Below are 24221 nucleotides of genomic sequence, written 5' to 3' on the forward strand. Positions count from 1 at the left end.
AGCGGTAGCGATAACACTTCACGCAATTTCAATAACAACGTGCAATTCCTCCGCACGGATCTCAAAGTTTCCGTCTTGAGATGTTAGTTACAGATCAAGCATTACTTAACAGTACAAAAAATAATTTAAAAAAGCTGTGCCCTCTTCCCAGCCACGAGGTAGCGGGTCACCAATTGGAGATATATATATAACACTTTTAAGTGTCATGTTAAAACATGGCTAACAGTTTTCGACGCATTGCAAGGTGAGACTGGAACTCCAATTAACACCACGATTTGAAGAAAAATAAAACAAAAAATTTTCTTCTATGTCTTCTTAAAGGAAAAACGGAACTGGAATGAACCACTTCAAATTAATATTTTGTGAAGGAAGGGGGTATTTGAGATTGGACTGTTGGGATCTGTTACGTGTTCCCTATTTCATCATTTCCTTTTTTCTTTTTATGCTCCATGTTTTATAGCGTCCATTTGAATAAAAGGCTGTAGTAAGACTGTCAATGCAAGGAAAAAGATAAAGGAAATATGGTACTTCTCATTTAATCTTTAGGAGTGCGGTGGACCCGAACTCGGTGGGGGGAGGGGGGGGGGCGGAGGGGGAGATTAAGTGCTGTCGGTTGGTGTCTTGGTTTTTGTTAGCCCTGCTAAAAAGAGGTCACCATATTCCCACCAATAGCGAGGCTCTCTTTTCTGCATTTAAGCACGCACACACACACATACACGAAAGCCACCATCCCTCCCTTCACTCCGACGAAGGGCTAACAATCGAAACGTTAGCTTTGAAACTCTCTACGGTGGCTGATTATCAACTCAGGTGTTAAAACCAAATTATCGTGATGTACGTACTTCCCCAACAACGCAACCAAGTTTCTCTAGAAACGAACCAAATTTGTCACGTGATCAGACTGTAACCCGACCCAGTGCATTCACGCAATCATAACATATTTTCACTTCGCTGAGCTGCCATATTGTTTAGCCCTGTTTTGGACTTTTCTTGAAGGAGAGAAACCTGGGAGATCGTGGCTGTTTTGGAATGCTACCGAGACCTTTATATTTCCCAAATCACAGTAGTCATTTAAGACGTCGATCCAGAAATCGTCGGAGTTCACGTCGCCCAAAACCAGAATACGAACGCAACATCTTTTCCGCATTTTTTGCCCTTGCATCCGCTGTGCTTCTTGCAATCGCAGAGGCAGAACCGAAATGGCTTCACATCGTCAGTGGAAAGTGCGAAGGAAGGTACATTGGCTTGTACAAAGTCATTGCATATAAACACCCCGAGGAACTGAGTAAGTCTGATGGGAAGCCTTAGAAGAATTTGACATGTTATGTGGAAACCCTTTCCAAATTATGTCATTTGAGCGAAGTTGATCATAATTGCTACTTCCTCATTTGCTTTTTCTTAAACTCCTTGATCTGTTGTATTATTTGCAAAAACCTATTTTATATCCGATCAGTTGTCATAACAGTCTCCAATTAATTTTCTTCAACCTTTGTAATAGATAGTGCAAGTTTAGCTGCTAAATTGATTAACAATAATGCGATGACCAATTCGATCGCTACGGAGACGACTGAAAACTTTTTCTCCACTGACCCATTTTTTTCTTTCAAACGGATTAAATGTTATTAAGGAAATGGATACCTTAATTGTTGCTCTACTAAATTCAAAATTCTGAATATTTCTTAGGTCACATCGTTACTGAAAGAAGCTGTTTTCAGTTGTTCATGGATAGAATCAAAAATATTTTGACTTCATATTTTCAGATATTTAGTTAATGGGTAATTTTTGGTCGATCAGAAGGACATTACTTGAAATAATTCGGTATGTTTTTAAGTCTTTGATTAAGAAAAATGTTGGTTGATCCTTAATAAAACGTGTCAAGACTCAAACCTGCCAACTGCCGTCTACATTGCTTATGCCAATTGCCAAGTAAAATGCAAACAAGACATTTAGAGTCAAGGTGTGGATATATTTGAGCAAGGCATACTCCATGTTAGCTCTCAAATAAACTTGTGTCTTCTGCACACTGCAAATCTAAAATCAAGCATGTACTGGTACAGCAAGTTGCTACCCAACAGCCAGTTGAGGTAAATCTACTACCTCTGTGCTGATGTATACTTGTGTCTTGTGCCCCATGTTGTTTATTCTTGCAAGTGATGGGTTCCAACAGTTATCACCACAGAAATAGCATTCTAGTCCCACTTATGAAAAGGCTTACTTAAATAATTTATATTTGAGTTGTAAAAGGTGAGAATACATAATCAAAGCATGTGATTGCAAGTATACACATATACAAAGCATGAATTAAAGAAATTTTGGGATCTAAAAAATTTTTCAACTTGAAGGAAAAAAACCCTTTTTGGGGGTATTGAAGTTCTTAATGGTTTCAAGCTGCCTTGTTTGCTGTTCATTTTACATTCTCATCCTTTAAGAAAAGAGTGCTTATTTTTTACTCCTATGCACTTGTTTTTGATTCTTACCACTGGTTTGATAAGATTTTTGTTTCTTGTTTGCATAAAGTATCAATTTCTTTTAATTTTTGGGAAAGGGGGAAATTTCTGATTGTACTATGGTCGTGTAGAATTTTAACATCTGTTATCACCCTTGTAATGTTTGTTTATATAAATGGGGAGGACATGGAAATGTTTGGTTTCTCAATAGTTATGGACAGGGGATATGGCATGTTTGGAGTGGGTGCAGTTTTCTGTAGTATTTAGAATCTTTTATTGTTGTTTACAGCTTCATACTGTTACACAAGCACCATTGTACTTCTCTTACGACTGGTTGTTGCACTAAGTTGTGTGGGAATTGTGTTTAGCATGTTTGCCTGTTTGCTGGATTTGTGTGGCACATTAAACAGATGTCTCAAAGTAGTCAAGGATTATTCTATTGGAAATGTAGTTACAGGTAAGAATCAATGTCTTGTGTTGATAACTAAGAAAGTGTTGTCATTGAGTAGAAATATATGACAGGTGTAATTTGTCTGATGATAGACTTCTAATCAATCTAATTCTAAGTAAGATAATTTTGGTTTTATCAACTGAGTTGATAGAGAAATGTAAATAGGCCACCAATTAGAGTTTCAAAGCTGATGTTTCAAGCATTAGCCCTTTGTCAGAGCAAATGGGGAACACAGCACCACAGTTCTTTAGAAAATTACCCCCTTTATTCATGATTCTGAACTAGTATTCACAACATAGTTTTGTCCTCATTGTCAAGTCATATAGGTAAATACTTAATATCTTGAAGACACTGAAACACTGTTTATTGTTCCTATTGTTTTTCATGTGTTATTTTTTATTTGGATAATATAAGGATTGATGACGTTGGTAATCACAGCTACAACTGTAAATTACATTAAGGATGAAGAAAAAATTGATGGTGGATATTTAGCTGCTGAAGCCTAAGGCTGAGGTAGATAAATCAGACACAAGGTTTGATAATGCATGATGTGGTGCAAAAACCAATTCAGTAATTGTTTTATTCATACATTTTTAAAACACATTGCAAAAGAAGACACTTCTGTTTGAGTCTGCAAAAGTTTGAGAACACTGCACAGATGAGAGGCTGGGAAACTTGGCAGACTTTGAACTCAACATAATAAATGCAATATCCACTGCAGATATTGCAGTCATCATGTTAACTTCACATGCTATATGCTCTCAACCAATCAGATATTTCATAGTAAGTCTATTGTATAATAAAATATAATTACTTGATGAAGTCAGTTAACAGTAATTTTCAGCTGCTGTTCAATTTTTCTGCAGTTGTGATGTGTGTTGCTACAATCATTATTGTTTACATGGTGACAAGGATACTTGAAGAAGTTGGTGAAGAGGACAGTAGTGATCCCGCCAAAGTTAAATTTGAGATCAGTTTTTGTCTTGTGGTGGCTGCAGGAGGATCATCGGTACTGGCAACTGCATTGAGTTTAGTTATGCACTGTTATCTACACCGCATGAGAGAAAGAACTCAATCTGATGAAGAGCTATCCCTTGAACTGATGTACTCCATGGTACCTGCTGACAGTATCTCAGATGTTCCACCTCCCGCATACTCACCCTGATCACCACAATTAGTGAACTAACTCTTACAATGTAGGTATAATAATATTAGTAGTTATATGCAGACAAGGAAGTGAAATCAGAAATTCTAACAGGACATTGATGTTAGTTTTCAATTTTCAGAAAATTTTAATGACTTCAATTTTTTCCCAGAAGGCATTGCATTTCAACAGCAGGCTATGTTTCCTTGGTCATTTAGTGTTTTCAACTGTACCTCATGTACCAATCAATTTGAAGCTTTAAAATCCCCTAGGGGCCAATTCGATACTGGAACTGTCAAGTCTCTCCACCAGATCACATGTGTTTTATCTTTTAATATGGAAGTGCTTAAAGGCAGAGAGTTCACTTTCACAAGCAGATGGCTCAGAAGAAAAGGTTCACAAGAAAAACACTATACCTGATCATGCCTTTCTCCCAAGAAATTGGTCATCAAATCCAACCTTGGGTGGGGCATTTGAACACCCTATTTTAGTCTGAAAGGGTGGGGTGGTAATTTGAACTAACCAATCTTCAAAAGTTAAAATGCTTGGGGGCTTTCCTAAGGGGGGGAAGGGTTGGTGGGCTTCAATTGATTGATGTGTTAGTCCAAATGCTCGAGGGCTTTCTTGGGGGGAGGGGGAGAGGGCTTCAATTGATTGATGTATTAGCAGGTGGTACATGTTTGCAAATCTTGAATGGATATAAGTGTTGATTTTTATGGTGAAAATTACCAGTTTTAGACTTTGTAACTGTTGGTAAGTGCATGTATGAGTAAGAATTTTGAGGTGTTTGGAAAGTACATCATTTGATTTTTGTCTGTGTCCTAAAGTGGATGAAGGTCAGCTGTGACACATTTTTTGATTCCACTTCCTTAGTTTAAAGCATTTTGATGAAAGCTGAAATTTGAATTTGCCTTTATAAGGCATAACTTAAGAAACTTGATTCTATGTCATAGAAAATATAGCTGCTCACATAACACAAAGGCAGTTTTATAATCAATGGTGTTAAATACAACCTTCCCAGTGTGCACTAAAATTTTAGTCCTGCAGAAGTTTGGTAACTGTTGCTGATTCTAGTTTCTTTCAAAAATTTATGCAATGGTATAATTACTGTATTTGACATTAATTTTTACATTATGAAAGTTTCAAAGTTGTCATAAGATTGTAGAAAATAGGAAGCTGAATACTAATCAAAATTCCTTTTGTCATACTGATTTTGTTAGGCACTATATTTTTAATGGCATGGTATTAAATAGTCATACGACATTTTCTAGTGTTGTATCCTCAGAATGTCTTACTTTTCACTTGTTTTGTATTGACGTACATACTTGTCTAATATGTGTCTGCCAAAAGTACAGGTTACACATATTCCATTGAATACCATGAGAAAGCTATGCATATCTTATTTGAAGGTTAGCCACATATATATCATTACATTTTGTAAAGTGATGACACTTTCAACCAAAAAAGCAAAAATATTCTCTGCCTTGCCCGCAAAATATAGAGAAGATCATTCCTTTTTTTTTTTTTGCAATGAGGGTTATAAAAGTGATGAAACTGGTGAGTTGGAAAATCTATCAGGAAAAGTTTGATGCCATACAGAAAAAAGAAAAAACGCTAGCAGAAAACTCATTAAGTGATTAGCAGCTTTATGTGAAATAGCTGCTGAGCAATTTTATATATTTTTTGGTAAAGCAAAAGAGTTGAAACTCACTAAAATTTACTTGTAGCAGCTCCATTTTCTTGTGATTCCTTGTAGAAGCAAGGATTTTAATGGACAAGATACACTGAAAAGGAAAAAATGTGACAATTATTTGTAGAAAATTTGAATCCATTTGTAATTCAAGAAAGACTTGGTGTACAGATGTAGACATATAAAGTGAATTTTATGGGGGGGCAGTTTTGTCTATCTTATTCAGTAGTTTGCAAATGAATTGGATCCAGATTGTATTCAATTTGTAAAATAACATTTAGATGGTTAAGTAAATTATTACTTGTCATGAATTTAAGAAGTACGGCCAATCAACTAGCTTTGGAATAGCAGAGGCCAACTTAGCATTAGTCGTAACAATAATACTTAAAAATTTAGCAAGGAATGTAGATGAGGTGAAAAACCCCTTCACCTCTTCTACACCTTTCTATTGAGCTTTCAGTTTAAGTTTGTTACATATAGCTGATTTAGAAGTTATATGGTGTCTAAAACAAACTGCTTAGTGACTTTCTGGATCATATAAGCCTGTACCTTGAATGCAGCTTTGCTCTAGTGGACTGCAGGCTTGAGGGCACCAATTTTGAAGGTGCATTAGGTGTCTTGGCCAGTATTGGTTTTATTGCATAATAATGTAAGCGTTCATGTCATGATATGTAACCCACATTCTGTCCTTCAATGATCCTTGAAGTTATCCAAGCCTTTTGGCTTTCCCTGTGGAAGTGTTGTCCCTTTTTTTTGCATTACATTTCAGTCTCATTCAGGCCTTTTGGGTTTTAGGTAATTGTTCAGCTACAGCACATAGTATCTTCACAAAGCTTTGCTGGTTAAAACCTTCTTTCACATGTTCCACTTCTGCTTGACCAGTGTATTACGGTAGATGATTTGAACAAAAATCCACTGAGGAAACACAGTATTTTTCCTTATTTCTGGTCATTTGTTCTCAACTCCCAACAACTTGAACTCTTATCAGCTCAAAACTTTCTGCTAGTAGTTAGGAATTCAAGTCATTTTGTTCATGTAGAGTATTATTTCTGACATTTCTTATGGTCAACTGAAACCATTTGGCCTCTGCCAGTAAAGTTGCTGCTAGCTTGTGCAATTTTTTAAGTTCATGACAAATTCTTGGTTTCCAAGAAAACAACTTTTGTTTGCATGCTACAAAATTATTTTTGTATGAAAAGAAGACTCCTTTCTTAGCATTTTCTGAAGTTTGCAGATCAAGTATTTGAAAAATTTGTATTTTGTTGAAAGGTACATGAATGTAAAAATGGAGATGCAGTCCATGATGAAAAAAAAGTCATTCTGAAAACAAGACACCTTGATAAAAATATCTCCTTTAATAAATTGCAATTTTATAGTTGTAGCATCCAGTAATAATGACATACATGTTTCTGTACATAGCTTAATAAAAATAAACAATGCCTTTTTTATCAAAATTAAGTATCATAATTTGCCTGTTGAATATTACTTTAATTAGACCTTGAATTTTGAGTAAGTTTGTTCCAACTCATCAGAGGATTGAGATAGATAGGGGCTTAAGGGTTAATTTCCAGACAGTCATGCTGTCATAAATCTGTGTGTGTGATATTCACAACAGATGTGATCAGAGAGGGTCAGGAAGTTGAGTCATTCATTCAGTGGTTGTAGAGTACAGTTAGGTACTTTATAAAAGTCTGTACTCAAGCCTATTGACCCACCCAGCTGGAGCTTATCCTGGTTTCCTTAATGTGAAGTGACTAGTAGTATATTACAACTCCCCCGGTGGTGGGATGCTAGTCCATTACAAAGTAACCCCCAATATTTCATCACACTTGATACTAAGAACTCAAACTGGCAAGATGTCCTACAAACAACGACTGCTGACTCTCCGCTTACTACCATCAACTCAGAGATCTTGTCTTTTCTCTATAATTGTATTTCCGGATGTACAGATGCAAATATTGATCGATATGTTACTTTTGGCACACATGGCCAATCTCACTCTAACAACCCTACCCTCGTACTAAAACCTGCTTACTGTGAAGCCGTGACTTTTCAGGCCTCGCTTTTTTAATAGGATTGTAAAACCCTGGAACATCATCTCCAACCTCGCCCCTCATGACCATTTTTCTAGTCTAAAAAGTATGTTTAAAAATCTTCTTTAATCTCTTATCAGGATTTTTTTTAACTTAGATTTTAGGTTGTGCCTCACCTGGGATACTTTTTCCGTTTGCGCAATCCTTTCTGGTCTTTTCATTTCTACCACTGATTTACTATATACTTTTATATCACTAATGAGACCAATAAAGTAGACGAACTTTCCTGAAAATTCGGCAGTATCCATTTATACTCCTGGGCGGAAAGTGTTTTTCCCAAGAACACAACACACTGACCGAGCCAGGTCTCGAATCCGGACCTCTAGACCAGGAGTCACTTCCTTCTACAGTTCACAACTTCCGTCCAAATCTGATCAACCACAGTACTTCTTTCGAAAGAGAGGTTATGGTCAAGAGGAGAGGAGATCTGGAAATGAATTTCCTCTTGAGGCGCGCATGCCGCATGGCGCGCATTGCGTCAGTTTACACGCGTTTGCAACATCTAAGAACACGACGCGGTCCCTCAATATGGCCCGTCTAAGAGATTATGATTGCATCGGCTTTGATCTTGATCACACGTTCATTCAGTACAGACTTGATAATCTTTATCCGGTAAGTCACCAAGTTACTAGTCGAATGAGGTACTCGTTCTGCATATTCCTTTGCTATTAATAAGGCTTATGGTTAGTTGACAACTAAGACAGTCTTCTTGTTGTAGATGATATACAGTTGTTTTGCGCAAGTCTTAGTGAAAGAAAGAGGATACGATTGTAGCTTGCTGGAGGATGACTTTGAAGATTTCAAGGATTTCTGGTACGAGTTGGATTCGCAGTTCGAAGCACCATAATTAAGTCAAGCTAATATCGCCTTCCTTTTGTGACTTACACCCGGGAATCAAATAATATAGACTGTGTATGTGAATAACGACGAAGCAGTGAGAGAAAATAAACTGCTGTCAGATCTGCGTTCCCGTGTTCCTAACTTCCTTTTCTCCTCAAGAATTGATTGTAACCAGAAGGGTACTCGGTCCAATGTTTGCTGAGTAGGTGCAGCTGGCCTCTCAGAACCCCCGTGCTTCCCATTTTTAAGTCCCTACCAAACAGAATTTTCTTAACCCAAAAATTCCAAAAGTGTGTAAACTTTATCAGAAATGTAACCCCTTTAAGATTAATCCAGGCATGAAAATGCAAACCTCATCTAGCGGCACATCTCCATCAGCCCATTACTTGGAAGTCCCCCCCCCAACCCCTGGAACCTAGCCTTCATCCACATCTATTGATGCATTGACAGATAGTTGATTGACAACAGGTGTACCATTCTTTGAGTGTGTTGACAAGAAAGATGAACAAATTGCTACACAGGTCACGAATGTTGCCACCTCACTTAGACTGGTGCAAAAGTCATGCACCAAAGGAACCAAAAGCTCATGGGCTCTTCTAAATTGACCTATCAGTGTCTGAAATTGCCATAGATTTCTTTACATTCCATTGTATGTCTTACTTGTGGTCATCGACGGGGTCTTTTTGTTTTTGTTTTTGTTTTGATCACTTCTCTCCATCCATACTATAACAGGTTTTTAGGAATTTCAAGTGTCATGGAAATTTATTAAAAACATATACAAGAAAAAAAGAAGAAAATACCTTACAAAACAAAGTAGGAATGGAGAAGGACAGGGTATAGTCAAGAAAGAGTTTTCAGAAGATTGTGTAGTAAATTTGCATTGTAGTCTGCGAACAAAGTATAATTATAGTGAAATGTTATTTAAATTCTGATACAGTTGGCAGTATTTCACTAATTTTTCAGCCTGAAAGGCTTGGTCCTGGATACCAAAAAGGGAAATATTTTAAAACTTGGAGTAGATGGCTTTATTTTAAGGTGAGTAATATGCCTGAAGTTATTGCAAGGTTCTTAATGAGCTATCACCCATGAGAGGGACTAGTGTCTAATTTCATCCCAGCTGAATCACTCATAAAAGTAACAAGAAAAAAGGAAATGAGCAACAACTAAAGAATCTCTTGATTGTTAATCAAATTCTCCTTGTCAGCACCTTAGGAAATGTATAGAGAACAATAAGGATAATATGCATACTGATGAAGTGTGCAAACGCTTAAAGGTATTGTCAGCTATTGAAGATATACCTAGTATCTTTAATTGGTCGTGCTCAAGAATCTAGTGAGAGTTGTTCGTGGTTACTTGGCAAAGAACTGTCATGCATCTTTTGTGCTCTCCAAAGTTCCTAACAATGTGCTTGATATTTTTTTGAATGCATGCTGATGCCTGAACTAACCATAAATTTGTTCCACTTTATCAGGTTAAGGTTTTTGAGGTTTCAGAAATGGAAACATCTTACATACCATCTATCTGTTGTGGATTACTATTATATGTCTTACAGGAAATTTGTTAAAAAAATTAATATAATCTGGTGGAAAAAGATGCTTTTTGAAACAAGTAGTTGCAGGGTTTTTTATAGTACATGGCATGTCACCTAACTATGCGAGACAAAATGAATGTATGAAATGCAAAGTGACAGGATGCCCACCTGCTTGCGGCATCTGTATCATTTACCATAAAGAGCAAGTTTAAGAGGACATTATGATGATGTAATTCTGAAAAGATGTAATCAATGTCTCTTCACCTCAGGGCTTCACATGGTACACAACAGTTGACAAGGAAAGAGATTACAGATTGCTATGGGGAACAATGCATATGGCCAAAGTTTAACATCCTGAAAGAAAATCCCATTCAGCATTGTATGTTAAATGTTTAAAGACAGTACAGTTCTGTAGTTTTTAATCAGTAGAAATCCTAGCAATCAATGTATTTTAACAAAATGTTTACCTTATATAAATTTATTAAAAATTAACAGTATTTTACAAATTTCTTTTCAGCCAACATTTTCAGAGTGTTTGAAAATTACTTTGACCTTCCAGTGTTGGTTATATGTGCTCGTATTGTTGACATAACTGACAAAAAGGTAGATATGATTTTTGAGTATTTACATGGAAGAAATCTCTTATTATTGTTCTATAGTATTAGCATTCATTTGATAGATGTCTTCAGAATCATGTTCCTTCTTTTTGTGAAGGTAAAACCCATACCAAGAGTGTTTTTTAGACACAGTACACTTCTGTATTTGAGAATATGGTGAATTAAGGGCCTACAGGATCTTATTGGTATTTAAATTCACCAAAAGATACATACCCATTTAGCCTGGCAAAGAGGGACAGTTTGAATCACCCTTTCATTAAAGAAACAACCAAGTAGTAATGTTCAGAATGTTGAGAATTCTGAAGAGTTTGTGTTGTTAAATGTAATCCTGATGAACAAAATGTTTGTAGTTGGTGTTGCAGTTAAAGGACCTCACCCATATCTCTAATAGTTAAAGTTTCCATGGCTGGAAAAAAAGGAATAAACTTGTACTAATGATAAACTTATGGTCACAATTATAAAAAATACTACCGCAAAGAATGGAAATCTGCGTGCAGCTTGCCTGAGAAATATCCTGGTTCTTATATGTAGATGTTTACTGTTTTCAACTCTTTTGAGAGTTGGAACTTAGGGTCAAGCACTACCTCTCATGTTTGATGTATTACAGGGTCAAATTAAACGTTTATACATTTGATTATTATTTTTTAAAATTTTTATGGTTTTCACAGTTTACCAATAGGATATTTGCAATATCTAAATGTTTATAAAGTGTTGACCATTTTGTTCCTTTTTCAACACTCAGTGAAAGTGATACATCACATAGTTCCTGTTTCTCTCTCTTCTGTTAGTTTGGAAAACCAGAGGAGTATAATTTTTGGCCTGATATAATTTTCTCTTTAAGGAAAATTTTTAATCCTTCATCATTCAATATAGGTGAGTCATTTTAATGAACTACCATTTTTAAGAGGTATCAAACCCATAAATTAATTGCTTGCATCATTGGCATCAAATTTACCTTGACTAGTAAAATGGGAGCATTTCAATAAGACAGACCTTTTTTGGATTCAAACCAATACCTGTAGGTGATTAATCATAATGTGACAATAAGTCAAGAGACAGTAGACAGTGTTTTATGGTTTCAGTGAAACTCTTGTATCAAAAGTTGTGGGAAACTAAATTTCTTTGTAGCAATATTTTATCATCATAAATAGTCTAAAGGAAGGATTGTGTAAATTAAAGCTGTGGTCATTCAGATACATTTGATCAACTGTAATTATTATCTTTAAAATAATTTGCCTGGCAAATAACAGAACTCTGAGGCTTTGTTTCTCCAACAGAAGATCTGAATTTAGTTTGAGTTTTTCTCCTTTCTTTTTCAGACAAACAAGAACAGTACTTTTACAACCTGAAGAGAAATATATCCAAGTTTGTAAAACCTTCTCCTGAGAAAATTATCAACTGGATCAAGTCAATGAAAGAGACAAAACAAACAGTCTTCCTTCTCACCAATTCAGATATAGATTATACAAATCTTCTTATGAATTATGCAGTAGGGTGAGTGAACCTAAATGCTTTGGCAATATTCTTTAATTTTTCATTTTTCTAAATATTTTCAATTAGCTCTGACAGATTTGAACACAAATGGTGTCTTAGATACCAGCTGTATGTGGCTAGGACTGAGCCAATTTTCAAAAAAATGTATCTAAGGAAACACTATAGCTCTCATTTGAAAAATCTCTTTTTTTCTTTCTTCCAAATAATTACTTCTTAAAATAGGACTTTGCCAAGATGGATATCTGAGGGTATATACCTTACCTTTTGAATCTGTTGCCTTTTTGCAATCTTTCCCTCTGTGTTTTCTTTCTGTCAAACCCTATTTCAGGCTAGAGGGCCTATGGATATTATGGGTATAGTTGCTGAAAACCCATTACACTTTATATAAAAACTGTATTGTTTTATACTGTTTTGACACACCTTTTTAGGTAACAATTGTGCAATCTTATCAAGATGCCATGTTTGTTTACTTGGTGACATTTTTAAAGCTCACACTATATTTGTGTCCAAATCCCACACACTCAAAAACCATATGGAGCCTTCTTGATAACCACTTTATGGATTCAATCTCTCTGACATGTTTAGATCCAGATGGGGAGAACACAATCTTTAAGTGCATTTGTATGCTATAGTTAAATGTTTTTCTGTTCTGATTTTCTTCTACTTTGTTCCTAACTAAAGTGATCACTAAAGGGACTTGATTCTTTCATTAGATAGTAATTTATTATTAATACCAACTGCTTCAAATCAGCAGTTCATTTTCACTTCAATTCCTGACACTAAAATACTCCCAGTGATGTACTCCACTTACAACCCTTTTTAACCATAAATAAGAAATTATTATTAACAAGTACAGTTCTTCTGATCTTACAAAAATATTCTTTTGCAGAAAACACTGGCCAGAGATGTTTGACATGGTTGTGTGTGCAGCAGGCAAACCAGGTTTGTTTTTGATAACATAAGCGTTGCTTATTTTATCTCCTGTAAATTTAGTTCTTTACCATATCTTACTTGATGGAGTGAAAGAGAAGTAGCTACCAATTTCTATCATTGTTCTGTTGCCTATACACTGTGATACATTTACATTGTACAATTAGTTATTAGTGTATGTTTATTATTTTATTTGTCAGTACTTAATATTTTTCTCTTCAACCTAAAAAAGGATTTTTCAAGTCAGAAGAGCCACTCATTAAGTTCCTTGAACTTGGTAAGATGCATTAAATAATTATTATTTAATATATATTTGTAATATTGCTTTAAAATCAAAGTATTGGATTAATTAATTTTTATCAATAGAATTAAATTTTATCTCAACGAAATCAACCATTTTGTTCAGTTAGGTTGGAAATGGCAATTTTGAAAAAGGTTGGGCTCAAAGTTCTGTTTATTTTTTAAAGTTTATAGTGTTTATTCTACATGTAGTTACTGTATTACATGTTTCTTAATTCTTGATTGGTACCTTCAGATGGTGAAAAGGAAGTATGCCCTGTTCAAGAGCTTCAAGAAAACAAGATGTACAGTAAAGGAAATCACAAGGATTTAAACATATTTTTTCAAAAGCAGACAGACCAGGATACGCCAAAGGTAATTACTGTAACTGTAGTTGTAGGCTCAGCTTATAATATACTCATATCAAACTTAAAAATACAGCCAAAATAACATGCAATAGGTACATTACCTTTTTTGACCCTCTTAATTATACAACACATATAGGTCTTGTACTTTGGAGACAGCATCAGATCAGATCTGTATCCATCAGTAGTCTTTGGTGATTGGAATGTTGTTACCGTGCTGGAAGAGATGGAATCTGAAGGAATGGTTACATGTCAAGATCAGGTATTCTTTTTCATCCTGCTTCAGAATACAGAAAATAGTTGCTGATTGGAAGAGTTTTGAGTTTACACCAGTCGTGTCATGGCTTATTTGATAGATTTTAAATAAATATGCATTCTACTTGTAGCATTCTGCAGTGTATTTCAAAATCAGTCTGGTAACCTACATAATGTAGAAAACCCCATTTTGAGTCAGTGAATTTGACTGTCTTGAAAATTTCTCAGTAAACTGAAGAACTGTTGCGGCCTGCTCCTTTGTACTGATCCTTGCTGGAAAAGTCTATTTATTTCACTAGAGATAGGTTAGCTGATGTTGATATCAACTATATACAGCTTAGCTTAACTTAAAAGTCTGTTCAGTGAAAGAGGCAGTGAAGTTCCAAGTTCAACTGTTACAGTGATGAGCAGTTATGGTTTTGTTACTTTTTGTTGTATTCTCAGTAGAAGCCAAGGCTTCCACCTTATATTTGTTGTTAAATTAAATACATGGATGCACAATTTTCAAAATAGTGATTTTGTTGTTGTTTTTACAATGTTTTCATCAGCAGGATTGCCTTGAGGATGGTCCAAAATCAAAGAAAGCAAGACTGTCTGTGCAAGTATGTTGAATTGTAAAAGCCACAATATTAAACATTTTGGCTGAAATTCAATTAAGTCCTGAACTATAGTGAGTGGCAAAAGTCTTGGTACATTCTACTATGTTTTGATTTTTTTTATAACTTTCTTTTATCTCCCCCTTTCTCTTATCGCAATATTTTCTAGATGAATTTCAAGATTTCTGTTTATAAGGTTGAGTGGGGGTTGCAGACCAACCTAGTTTTGGGAGGTATGCCAACTTTGCCACTCACTGTAGAAGTTCAAACAAGAACAGATTTAATTTACTTTACACCCAAATAATGTTGTGTTTGAGTGGATTGCTACTAATGCGTGACATTTTGGTGTTACAACACCATATTTGTTGTCCCCTGCAGGATATTGAGATTGAAAGCTGCAAAGAAGAGGTTCTGTTGTCAAAGCAATGGGGTTCATTCTTTGTGCATGCTGATACTTGTCAAGATAAAATTATTGATTGTAAGTTAGATGGAGATCATGACCTTGTGAAAACATCTGGAAGGAAACAAATCAATACTTTCTGGGGAGATTTGATACAGAAATATAGCACTTTTGTAATTCCACGGCTAGATTTCATCACAGGTTAGTGTGAATTATGTTCTTTGTTTTCACATGATATGCAACATATGCATTCAGCCATATGTTGCAGACAATTTAAAACTATACACAGTTGTGGTTCCCACTAGAGATAAAAAAAATGTACATAAATTGCAAATAAAAAACCTGTGAAATGTAAATTTGGAATTTAACCCTTTAAATTCTAAACAGTTGTTACTTTTCCCATTTTAATGTCTGTACATTATCTGGCAAGCAGGTAATGAGGATACTCAAACTTAGCAGGTAGAAGTTGTTAGCTTGATCTAACACCAAATTCTTAAAGCTCATTATCAGAAAAATGTGTAGCAGCTAGAGGGGAGAATTAACAATCAGATCTTGGGAGTTAAAGGGTTAAGATAAGACGACAATGACAAAGCTCTGTTTAAATTTTCTTTGAGAAAATACCTTTCTCTTACCTGAAAAGGACAACTTTGTGGTGATTTATCACCAAAAGTTTTACTAAACCAAATACTGCTCTCTTGACAATTTTTCTTGTGTTTCCTTAGAACTGTCTCCAGACCATGCATTTGAAGCCTTCAGTCTTTCAAAGGGAGGTTTCTATCCAGGAAGTCCTAAGTCTCTTCATTTAAATTAAAAACAACTTAATATGTTTCTTATAGTCATTTAATCACTGGTATGCAATCTATTTTATTAAGAATTGTGAGGTCAAATTTAGTTCTCTATCATGAAATATTACTTTAAATTTTCTGTTACTCGTGCCATTGCAAAAGTTGTCTGTAGGAATTTACCAGAAATGCCTAGTTTCCTGTCAGTTTTAGCTAATGTAACTTTATTTAACTATAAAAGACAGCAATAAAATGTTTTGTTGTATATAGTTACATTTTTAAAAAATCATTTTTGCTATTCATCATTACCAATCATTAAAAAATTTTAATATTGTTGTCTCAGAATTTTGTAATGTGTGGGTGGCCTTTACTGAATAATGATGAATGAGTGTAAGAACAGCACCTGTAATGTTTTAACGATACTCCTTGTATGGAGTGGTCCTCAGTTTTTAATAGTTCGCTGTTCCTGTGATGGTGTACAAATTAAGGATCTCATATTGCCATGCATCTTTTCAGTAAAAGATCACAGAAGACAAAATGTGGTGAAAACAAAAAAGGTTGTACATGAGGAGCAGCATGCTCTTACCAAATATTTGTGTCTTTTGTCATCAGTTACAGTACTATTTGTTTTATAGGATGAAAAAAAAAAATGGAATGTTGTTAATGGTGACATCATCTGTGGGTCTGTCTTCCAATAAAAGCAGGAAGCAATTAAAATGCGTGTATAATTCAGCTTATCATATAATGTGCTGTCAATCATTCAGTCATTTGAAAATGCTATCAACCTGTACTTTTCCAATCTACCCAATTAAAAAGCATCATTGGGGTCCATTCTTCTTTTTTTGGCAGTGGGTCTAACCGTAAAGAGTAACAATGCCTTTCCTTTCCTTTCAGTGTAGTTTGAGGTCAAGGCTGGGATCAACACCATTAAAATTTTGCATTTGGGAACATAGGGTCTGAAATTTTCCATTTAGACACCGTCTGTACAAATCAAAGGCCAGAAGCTGGAGTGCACTGTGACAAAAAACTGTTTATTTTATGGATGGGGAAAAAAGGCAAATTTGAAATGAACCTCTCAGTAAATGACCTATTGATTGCACTTATTATTATAAAATGTTGAAGGAACTTTTGGAGCATGTACAACACCCAACACTCTCCCTCTGACATACTATGACACTATGAATAGAATTATGTTTCATATCAATATTTAATGCAGTTACAAAATTGTCCCAGTTATCAAATAGTGCACCTTAAATAATTGAATTAGATTTCTAAAAGTATAATGCTTGCGTCAGGAGTATTAAGAACAGATATAATTACAACATTTTTGTTTTGGATCCTTCTGTACATATAAAAGGACATCATATCTTATTACTTTACCATACAACTGTACTTCATTTAAATAGCAAAATTAATACACCAATTTTGAGTATGTAAAACCACAGTGAGTGATCACTGACTGAAAATGCCCTTGGCAAGTTGAAAATTACTAAATAAATTGAAGCCCTTTGAGGGAAATTCTAAAACCTTATTTTTCAAGTATCATTAGGTTATATCCAAGTCTTCCAATCCTACTTTTTTTTATCAACCAGACTATTACTAAAAAATCCTTTTCAGGAATTAAATAAAATTGTAATTTATCTTTTGTACTTTTATTATCACTACCCCTTGTATTATGCTTTTGTTTACTTAAAATTTACATAAAATAATGAATGATGAATTTTCATTATAAAAACTATGATGGATTTAAGTGGTGATTTGGCAATCTTTGTCACCTTTCATTCTTGTTTTAAGTTCAAGCAAAGCACCAACAGCACCAAAATAACCCTACAAACAACAATTTAAGATAAATTACTACGAACAATTGTACATCATATTTTTTTATTTAATAGTCTTTTTAATCTCATATTCATTGGTGCATTCTTCCATGACTGATTTGATTAGAGCCTAAAGCACTTATGAACATTTGGTACCTCAAGGAAGGGAACTTATTACAAACAGTGCACTCATTTCTGGTTTGAGAAACAGTAGAATGGGAAGAACAAAGCTTTCGTGTTTATTTGAATACAAACAAATATACACAATAATTATTCAGATAATAGTGGTTGAGAAAGTGCTATCACTGAAACAGAATAGGGGGCACTTCTTGGACTGCCCATTGGAATGAGGATGTTTAGGGGTGCTTATTACAAAAACAAACTTGAGGCGGGAAGGGGGGGGGGGCACTTACCAGTGACCAGGTGTTTATTGGAACAAATGAAGGGTGCTTAATGGAATCATTACCATAAAAGCATATCCTTTAAAAGACTTCATTTAATGATTACTATTTTTCTTTTCTGATCTGTAAGTTATCTTTAATCTACAGCTCATTCACAGGTTCTTAAAATTCTAATTCTTCCCTGTAAATTGCATTAACAAATAGATCCCATGTTGCCATGCCTCTGATCAGTAATAGATCATAGTTGACATCAAAATGTAGAAAGAACAAAAAAATTGGCACACAAGGTGCAGCTGACTGTGTCACTGACATTGCCACCATCTGTCATCTACTACTGTCCAGAACCACAGCAACATAGAATATTTTTGTTTTCTATGATGATGTCATCTAAGCATCTGACCTCCAATAGATCATACATAAGAGCCAATTAAAGTTCTGCTATTCAGTTTATTATATAAACTGTAGTCATCATGATACAAATTATAGAGTCATTATTCCATAACTTTATTCCACTTGCGTCTATGGTATTACTGTTTGTTTGTTTTTTTGTTATTTTTTGGTTTGGTTAGTTGTGTAAAATAAATTCAATTCAAGATTCAAAAGCAACATAGAAAGGCCTACCTCATGCGTCAGAAATAGAGCTTTCATTGTTCCTTTGGACCAATAATCCATTGCATAAGCAAGCAGCTTCATGGCTATTGTGTTACAGCGAAGGAAGTTGCCCACAAATACCACACATTCTACCTTCTGAAAATGTTACAAACAAAATTTAATATCCTCATGACTAGTAAAACACCCCAGAGGTTGTTTAGCCTATATGTAGCTGTACCCTCCCCTCCCTTCTGTTTCTCCTTAGGTTAGAGGTTGTTCACCACCTCCTCTTTGTCTCTAGGTCTGATACTACATTAAACTGCCACAGTTGGTCTATGAAACACACACAACAACACTGTTTCACTTAACAGCACTCACATGATTGACAGCACACATTCTTGCAATTGAACCAATGTTGTTAGTTATGGTGATAAGCATGGCTCTTGCTAAATCATTTTTGCTCACTGCAGATCTGTTCTGTTCACAGCACATCTTCCCAAAACTTAATAAAACAGAATTTCACATTAAAATAAAATGACACATAATGATTATTAATTTGTAGGACTTATTACTAGGTGAATAAATATTTAAAATACTAATAAAACACAAAATTGTGTATTAACCCTTTAACTCCCAAGATCTGATCATGAATTCTCCTTTAAAGATGCTTTATGCTTCCTTGTTAACTGGTTATGAGAATTTGGGTTTAGATCAAGATAACAACATGTACCTGATAAGTTTGAGTATTCTCATCACCTGTTTGCTAGAAATTGTAAGAATATTGTAGGGAGAAGTTACATGTTAATCACTTTTGGGAGTTCAAGGGTTAACTGGCATCTTATGTAGGAGATCACTGTTATTGTTTTGTGGAATATGGAAGCCTGAATTAATTTGAGAATTTGTAGCAAGTAAAATTTCACAAATTCTCACTCACTTATTCTTGTTCATAAGAGATATACCTGCTTGCAACTGTATCTCCTTGTAAACCAAACTTAGAATAGTCCCCACCATAGATATCTCGCACCAGTTTATCAACTTTTGTGCTGTCACCCTCTTCAGCCATGGAAAGAGCTTCATCAAATGACAAGCAGCCAGTTAACAAGCAACAAAGGCCTAGAAATGTTCCACCTCCAAGACTAAAGGAAGACAATTTTGTTCAAAAGAGGTTAGCCTTTGATCTACAAAAAAAATTCTATCTTTCATCACCAATTACACAACTAACATGCTTCTGACCTTAATTCTCTAATATCAATGTGTCCTTTGACCCTTTAACTCCCAAGATCTGACTGTTAATTCTCTCCTCTAGCTGTTACACATTTCCCTAAATTAGTTACAAAAATTTGGTATTACATCAAGATAAGTCTGATCTGATAAGCTTGAATATTCTTTTTTTTTTAAATTAAAAAAAAAAAATTTTGAATATTCTTATTACTTTTTTGCTTGATAATGCATGGATTTTATGGGGAGAAGTTACTTTGTAAAATTGGTTTTTGTCAGCCATTGTGGTAAATAACACTTTCAAAAGAGAAATATAATCATTAGTCTCACGATGTGGTCACATTGGATGTGGATCCCAGCATTTCAACAGTATATTGCTACTCTTCTTCAGGCAATGAAGACCAGGATCTTTCAAAAAAGAGATGTAATTGTTTGTCTCACAATGTGGTCACTTTGGATGTGGATCACAGTTTTGACTGCATACTGCTAGACTTCTTAAGGCACCTAAAGAAGACTAGCAGTATGCAGTCAAAACATCATGATCCACATCCAAAGTGACTGCATCATGAGACAAATGATTACATTTCTCTTTTGAAAGAGAAGTTACATGTTAAACATGTTTTGATCACTTCTGGGAGTTTGAGGGTGAATTAGTGCTGCTGCCACTGGAAGTTTGAAACCCAGGGTTCTCAATAAGAGATGGCCATCAGCTGGAAAACCAGCTACCAGATTTCTGAGCTGCCTACTTTTGATGAAGCAATGTGTGTGGTTGTGAACAGTAAACTGTAATTATAAAAACTAAAACAAGTCACTGCTACAATAAATTTCACGAACAAATAATTTTCTTAAAGCCATTCTTGTACTGAACAAAAACATATTATTTGCTTTTACATTCTCTCACTGACTAAGCACTCTTCCAATCTCTTCCTTCAGCATGCTTACCTAGCCAACCAACTGCCATATTTCCTGGCATATACCTCAAAAATAAAGTGAGACCTCTGTTAAGTGGACACCCTTGGGACCTTCCCAAGTGTCCACTTAATAAAGGGTGTCCACTTAATAGAGGTTTGTAAAAATTGTGCAATATTTGTTAACGATTAACAATTTATGTTTTATTTTGTACTGTGATAAAGTTCCATGTTGTTAACAAAGCTATGTAGAGTTCAAGTTCATTACCTTAATTTGTTGGTAATAATGCAAAAACATAACAGCAAAACAGCCATGATAATACACGAGGTACATTCACTCTTTCTTTTGGATGGATTACATTTAATTGACTATTTCAAGGATGTAATCTTACACACTACATTGTCAATTCAGTCAGGTGTCTGCTTAACAGAGGTTTTTAACAATAAAAATTAGCCAAATACAATTTATTTTAGTGCCCACTTCTGCTTAATAGAGGTGTCTGCTGAATTTTAGTTCATTACAAGGGAAATATAAGATGTTAACTTTGGGATCTGGCTTAGCAGAGGTCACTTAATTAAGGTTTCACTGCAATACATAAAATAGCGCTTCAGAGCCTCTACATTTAAAAAATAATGTTTTGTATGAGAGCATGCCAAGACCCTAGGAAGGAGCTGTTGACTTGTCGGCTGTTTACTTCATTTAGTTAGCCATCAACTCTCTAACTTATTGAGAACCCTGGAGACCACAATCTTGACAACAATCTGTTGTTATGATGGTGCATTTAGTAAAAGCAAATTATAATAAATAATGCAAAGATGGGTACTGCAAAATTATCAATTTGGCAGACCTATGACTGTCACAGAGTAATAGCAAGTAATTGAAAGTTTTACCTGGTACCACTTATCCTTGAAAACTTTTCTGCAGATTCCACAAACAAAATGCTGACTCCAGAACCAATGTTTACCACAATATAAGGATAAGGATTCAAGTCAAAGTTATACGGTACTTTTTCTGACTTCTCTAAACAGTGCAGGTTGTTCCAGTAGTAACATTCATTTATGCAGGAAGAGTTGATGAAGTGTATGCCATGAATGAGACATTCAAGTTCATCATACTTCACAAGTTGTACACCTAGGATCTGCAAGGTTTAGATGTTCAGAGATTTAAGGCTGGCTTGGAAAATTAAAACAGCATTGATTGATGAGAACAGAGAGCTTAATTAGTGAGATGTTACTTCTGGAAAAAATTGGAGAAAAAAAAAACAGTTTCTCTTCAGGAAAGGTGTTTTTCACACTAATCAGACTTCAGGATTCATTTCCAAGCCCTCTTGAAAAACAATAAAAAGTAATATCTAGCTGAAAACAAAGACATACCTCTTTAAAATCCTTTTCAAATTTGAATGCTCCTCCACCAGTGGCACACACCTTGTCATTAAGGACTGATGCATTTAATTCTTCAGCAAGTAAAAGAAATTTTCCCACCACATCAGTTGAAAATCTAATAAAATGTAAATGTCCTTTTCTTCCTCCCAAAACCACATTTTCCATTGCCAACCTTTCATCTCTAGCTCCTGTTTCTCCATAATTAACATTTGACTTGATAAAATCTTGTATTGCCTCCAAGCCAACTTTGTCTTGTCCATTACGGTTTATTTGTAAATTGCATGGCTCAAAGTACACTAATTTGACCAAGCTTCCTCCAATGTCCAAGCCAAAGCAGGGAAGTCGAGCTAGGAAAACAACAATAATCATAAAACAAATGATACTGAAATACACCTGTAGTGGGGCGGGGTGAAAAGGCAAGAAAAAATACTTACAGATTTTCTTCATAATGAGACCTTCAAAAGACTTACAATGAATAAAAGAAATACAGTATCTTACAGCTGTGTTGATGAAATTAAGAAGCCACAGAATTTTTTGTGGACATTAATGTTGCAATTAATGCACTACATTAAGCTTATGGCAGTGTTTTTGCTCATGCAGCATTCTCCTTTTCAGGCAGTAACTGGTAACATTTAGCGCCTGTAGTACCTCTTATTACCATTTAAAATTGCTTGGAATTCTTGAAAATTCAACTGGTAAAGAGATCGCTTTACCAGTTTGAAAATCTATTTTACCTGTCATGCGTGAAATAAGGGAGAACACTGCTCATGGTGTTAAGAGCATTTGAAAAAACAAAATGTGTTGTAATTTTAGTCATGACTAACAGGACTCACCTGGAATCCATTAAATATTAATTGTTTTTCCTCATGAATTCAAATTTACTTATCTCCTTAAAAAACAAGTTTACTCCTTCTTGAGTGAGGAAAAGACAAATTGTGGAAAACATTTCTGTTTATGTTTTTGGAACTTGATTTCCAGTATAAGAGGTTCTGATCCCATAAGTTAGAGGTTGTTAATTTCTCCCATAACATCCAATGCTTTATAAAAAGGCAGCCAGTCTTGCTCAACTTTTACAACAAAACAAAGAATGATAAATGACTGACTAAATTAATAAACAACTTTAGTTAATAAAATTTTCATTAAGTTTGCATCAATAGACTTCTTAGTTTGTATGTTTTGTTTACTCATTTCACCCTAAGTGATAATAATATAGAAAAGTGTCCTTTATATTCCTTCTTGTTCACATCCAAATGTATGCATAATTTTTAAAAGATAAAGCTGGAAATTCCCTTGAGACCTGAAATGGGTAAACAAAACAGACAAGCCACAGAGGTCTATGCAGATTACTAAGTTCAACATAGAATTGGTACATTTTAAATTACCTTACCCGCCCAGAGCCTGAAACACACACAGGACATGTTTACTTGACATTCTACCTCAATACACACACAAATACATACATGCACATACACAATAAAAACAAAGAGAGGAAATAGGGCGGGACTAGCCATGGGTGATACTACATTCAGTGAACGATTATGCAATTTTGATCTTTGCAACTGAAGCGTAAATATTTTAAATCTTAAATAAGTTTATATAAGAGATTTGTAAGATTATAATTCAAGTTACGTATCATTTCTTCTAAAGATATGTTTTGTTTGAGACTAACCTTTATTCATTTCAGTTCTCAGTTACTTCCCTCTGTCCAAACTTGTCTATTTACGCCAGACACGTCACGCTCCTCAGATACATCGTGTCATGTTTCTACGTCATGAGATTTGCGCTTGACTAATGATCCATTATATCCCGTAAAATAACGTGCTAACTTGCCGCCATTCCAAAGGCCGTAAGTCCACTACTGACCACTTTTATATCTCAAACAGTTTTTCAAGGTTCCATAAGTCACACAACTGTACAAATTACCGGCGATCTCCCAGGGTGATCTCCCAAGCGTGCACTATATCCGTCAACGTGTCCTTGGAGATCCTG

The 24221-nt window shown here is 35.0% G+C and overlaps 3 protein-coding genes across 4 annotated transcripts; 2 read left to right on the forward strand and 1 right to left on the reverse strand.

Moving 5' to 3' along the window:
• Window positions 1–940: 940 nt before the first annotated feature.
• On the forward strand, window positions 941–7186 carry LOC131786338 (transmembrane protein 127). The gene is made up of 3 exons (XM_059103379.2): window positions 941–1285; window positions 2737–2904; window positions 3765–7186. Exons 1-3 carry the CDS (start codon window positions 1030–1032, stop codon window positions 4061–4063), a joined length of 723 nt encoding a protein of 240 aa, XP_058959362.1. The 5' UTR covers window positions 941–1029; the 3' UTR covers window positions 4064–7186.
• Window positions 7187–8284: 1098 nt separating this feature from the next.
• LOC131786270 (5'-nucleotidase domain-containing protein 1-like) lies at window positions 8285–16651 on the forward strand. Of its 2 annotated transcripts, none has more exons than XM_059103299.2 (14): window positions 8285–8437; window positions 8544–8638; window positions 9629–9700; window positions 10466–10575; window positions 10714–10799; window positions 11602–11686; window positions 12133–12307; window positions 13197–13249; window positions 13470–13514; window positions 13773–13891; window positions 14021–14143; window positions 14685–14738; window positions 15111–15333; window positions 15855–16651. In XM_059103299.2, the coding sequence occupies exons 1-14, from the start codon at window positions 8354–8356 to the stop codon at window positions 15941–15943; spliced, it is 1413 nt and encodes a 470-aa protein (XP_058959282.2). In that variant the 5' UTR covers window positions 8285–8353; the 3' UTR covers window positions 15944–16651. The 2 variants fall into 2 exon arrangements, with proteins under 2 accessions (XP_058959282.2, XP_058959284.2); XM_059103301.2 differs by having other exon boundaries at window positions 14688–14738.
• A 307-nt stretch (window positions 16652–16958) lies between these two features.
• LOC131786271 (pantothenate kinase 3-like) lies at window positions 16959–24217 on the reverse strand. The gene is made up of 7 exons (XM_059103302.2): window positions 23902–24217; window positions 22224–22579; window positions 21741–21988; window positions 19683–19859; window positions 19102–19225; window positions 18754–18879; window positions 16959–17741 (listed from the first exon to the last, which is right to left on the reverse strand). Exons 1-7 carry the CDS (start codon window positions 23909–23911, stop codon window positions 17661–17663), a joined length of 1122 nt encoding a protein of 373 aa, XP_058959285.1. The 5' UTR covers window positions 23912–24217; the 3' UTR covers window positions 16959–17660.
• Window positions 24218–24221: the final 4 nt, after the last annotated feature.

The sequence above is a fragment of the Pocillopora verrucosa genome, chromosome 1 (genome assembly GCF_036669915.1).
Source record: "Pocillopora verrucosa isolate sample1 chromosome 1, ASM3666991v2, whole genome shotgun sequence".
NCBI classification, from domain to species: domain Eukaryota; kingdom Metazoa; phylum Cnidaria; class Anthozoa; order Scleractinia; family Pocilloporidae; genus Pocillopora; species Pocillopora verrucosa.

Excerpts from the sequence above, each read along its gene's own strand:
- LOC131786338 (XM_059103379.2), top strand. The coding sequence starts at position 1,030 with ATGCTACCGAGACCTTTATATTTCCCAAATCACAGTAGTCATTTAAGA. Across the intron at positions 1,286-2,736 it reads TAAACACCCCGAGGAACTGA|CTTCATACTGTTACACAAGC; the intron begins GTAAGTCTGATG and ends TGTTGTTTACAG. Across the intron at positions 2,905-3,764 it reads TATTGGAAATGTAGTTACAG|TTGTGATGTGTGTTGCTACA; the intron begins GTAAGAATCAAT and ends ATTTTTCTGCAG.
- LOC131786270 (XM_059103299.2), top strand. The coding sequence starts at position 8,354 with ATGGCCCGTCTAAGAGATTATGATTGCATCGGCTTTGATCTTGATCAC. Across the intron at positions 9,701-10,465 it reads GTAGATGGCTTTATTTTAAG|GGCTTCACATGGTACACAAC; the intron begins GTGAGTAATATG and ends TCTTCACCTCAG. Across the intron at positions 11,687-12,132 it reads TCCTTCATCATTCAATATAG|ACAAACAAGAACAGTACTTT; the intron begins GTGAGTCATTTT and ends TTTCTTTTTCAG.
- LOC131786271 (XM_059103302.2), bottom strand. Across the intron at positions 19,226-19,682 it reads GGAGATACAGTTGCAAGCAG|TTTTGGGAAGATGTGCTGTG; the intron begins GTATATCTCTTA and ends TGTTTTATTAAG. Across the intron at positions 18,880-19,101 it reads GAATGTGTGCTGTCAATCAT|AAGGTAGAATGTGTGGTATT; the intron begins GTGAGTGCTGTT and ends TAACATTTTCAG.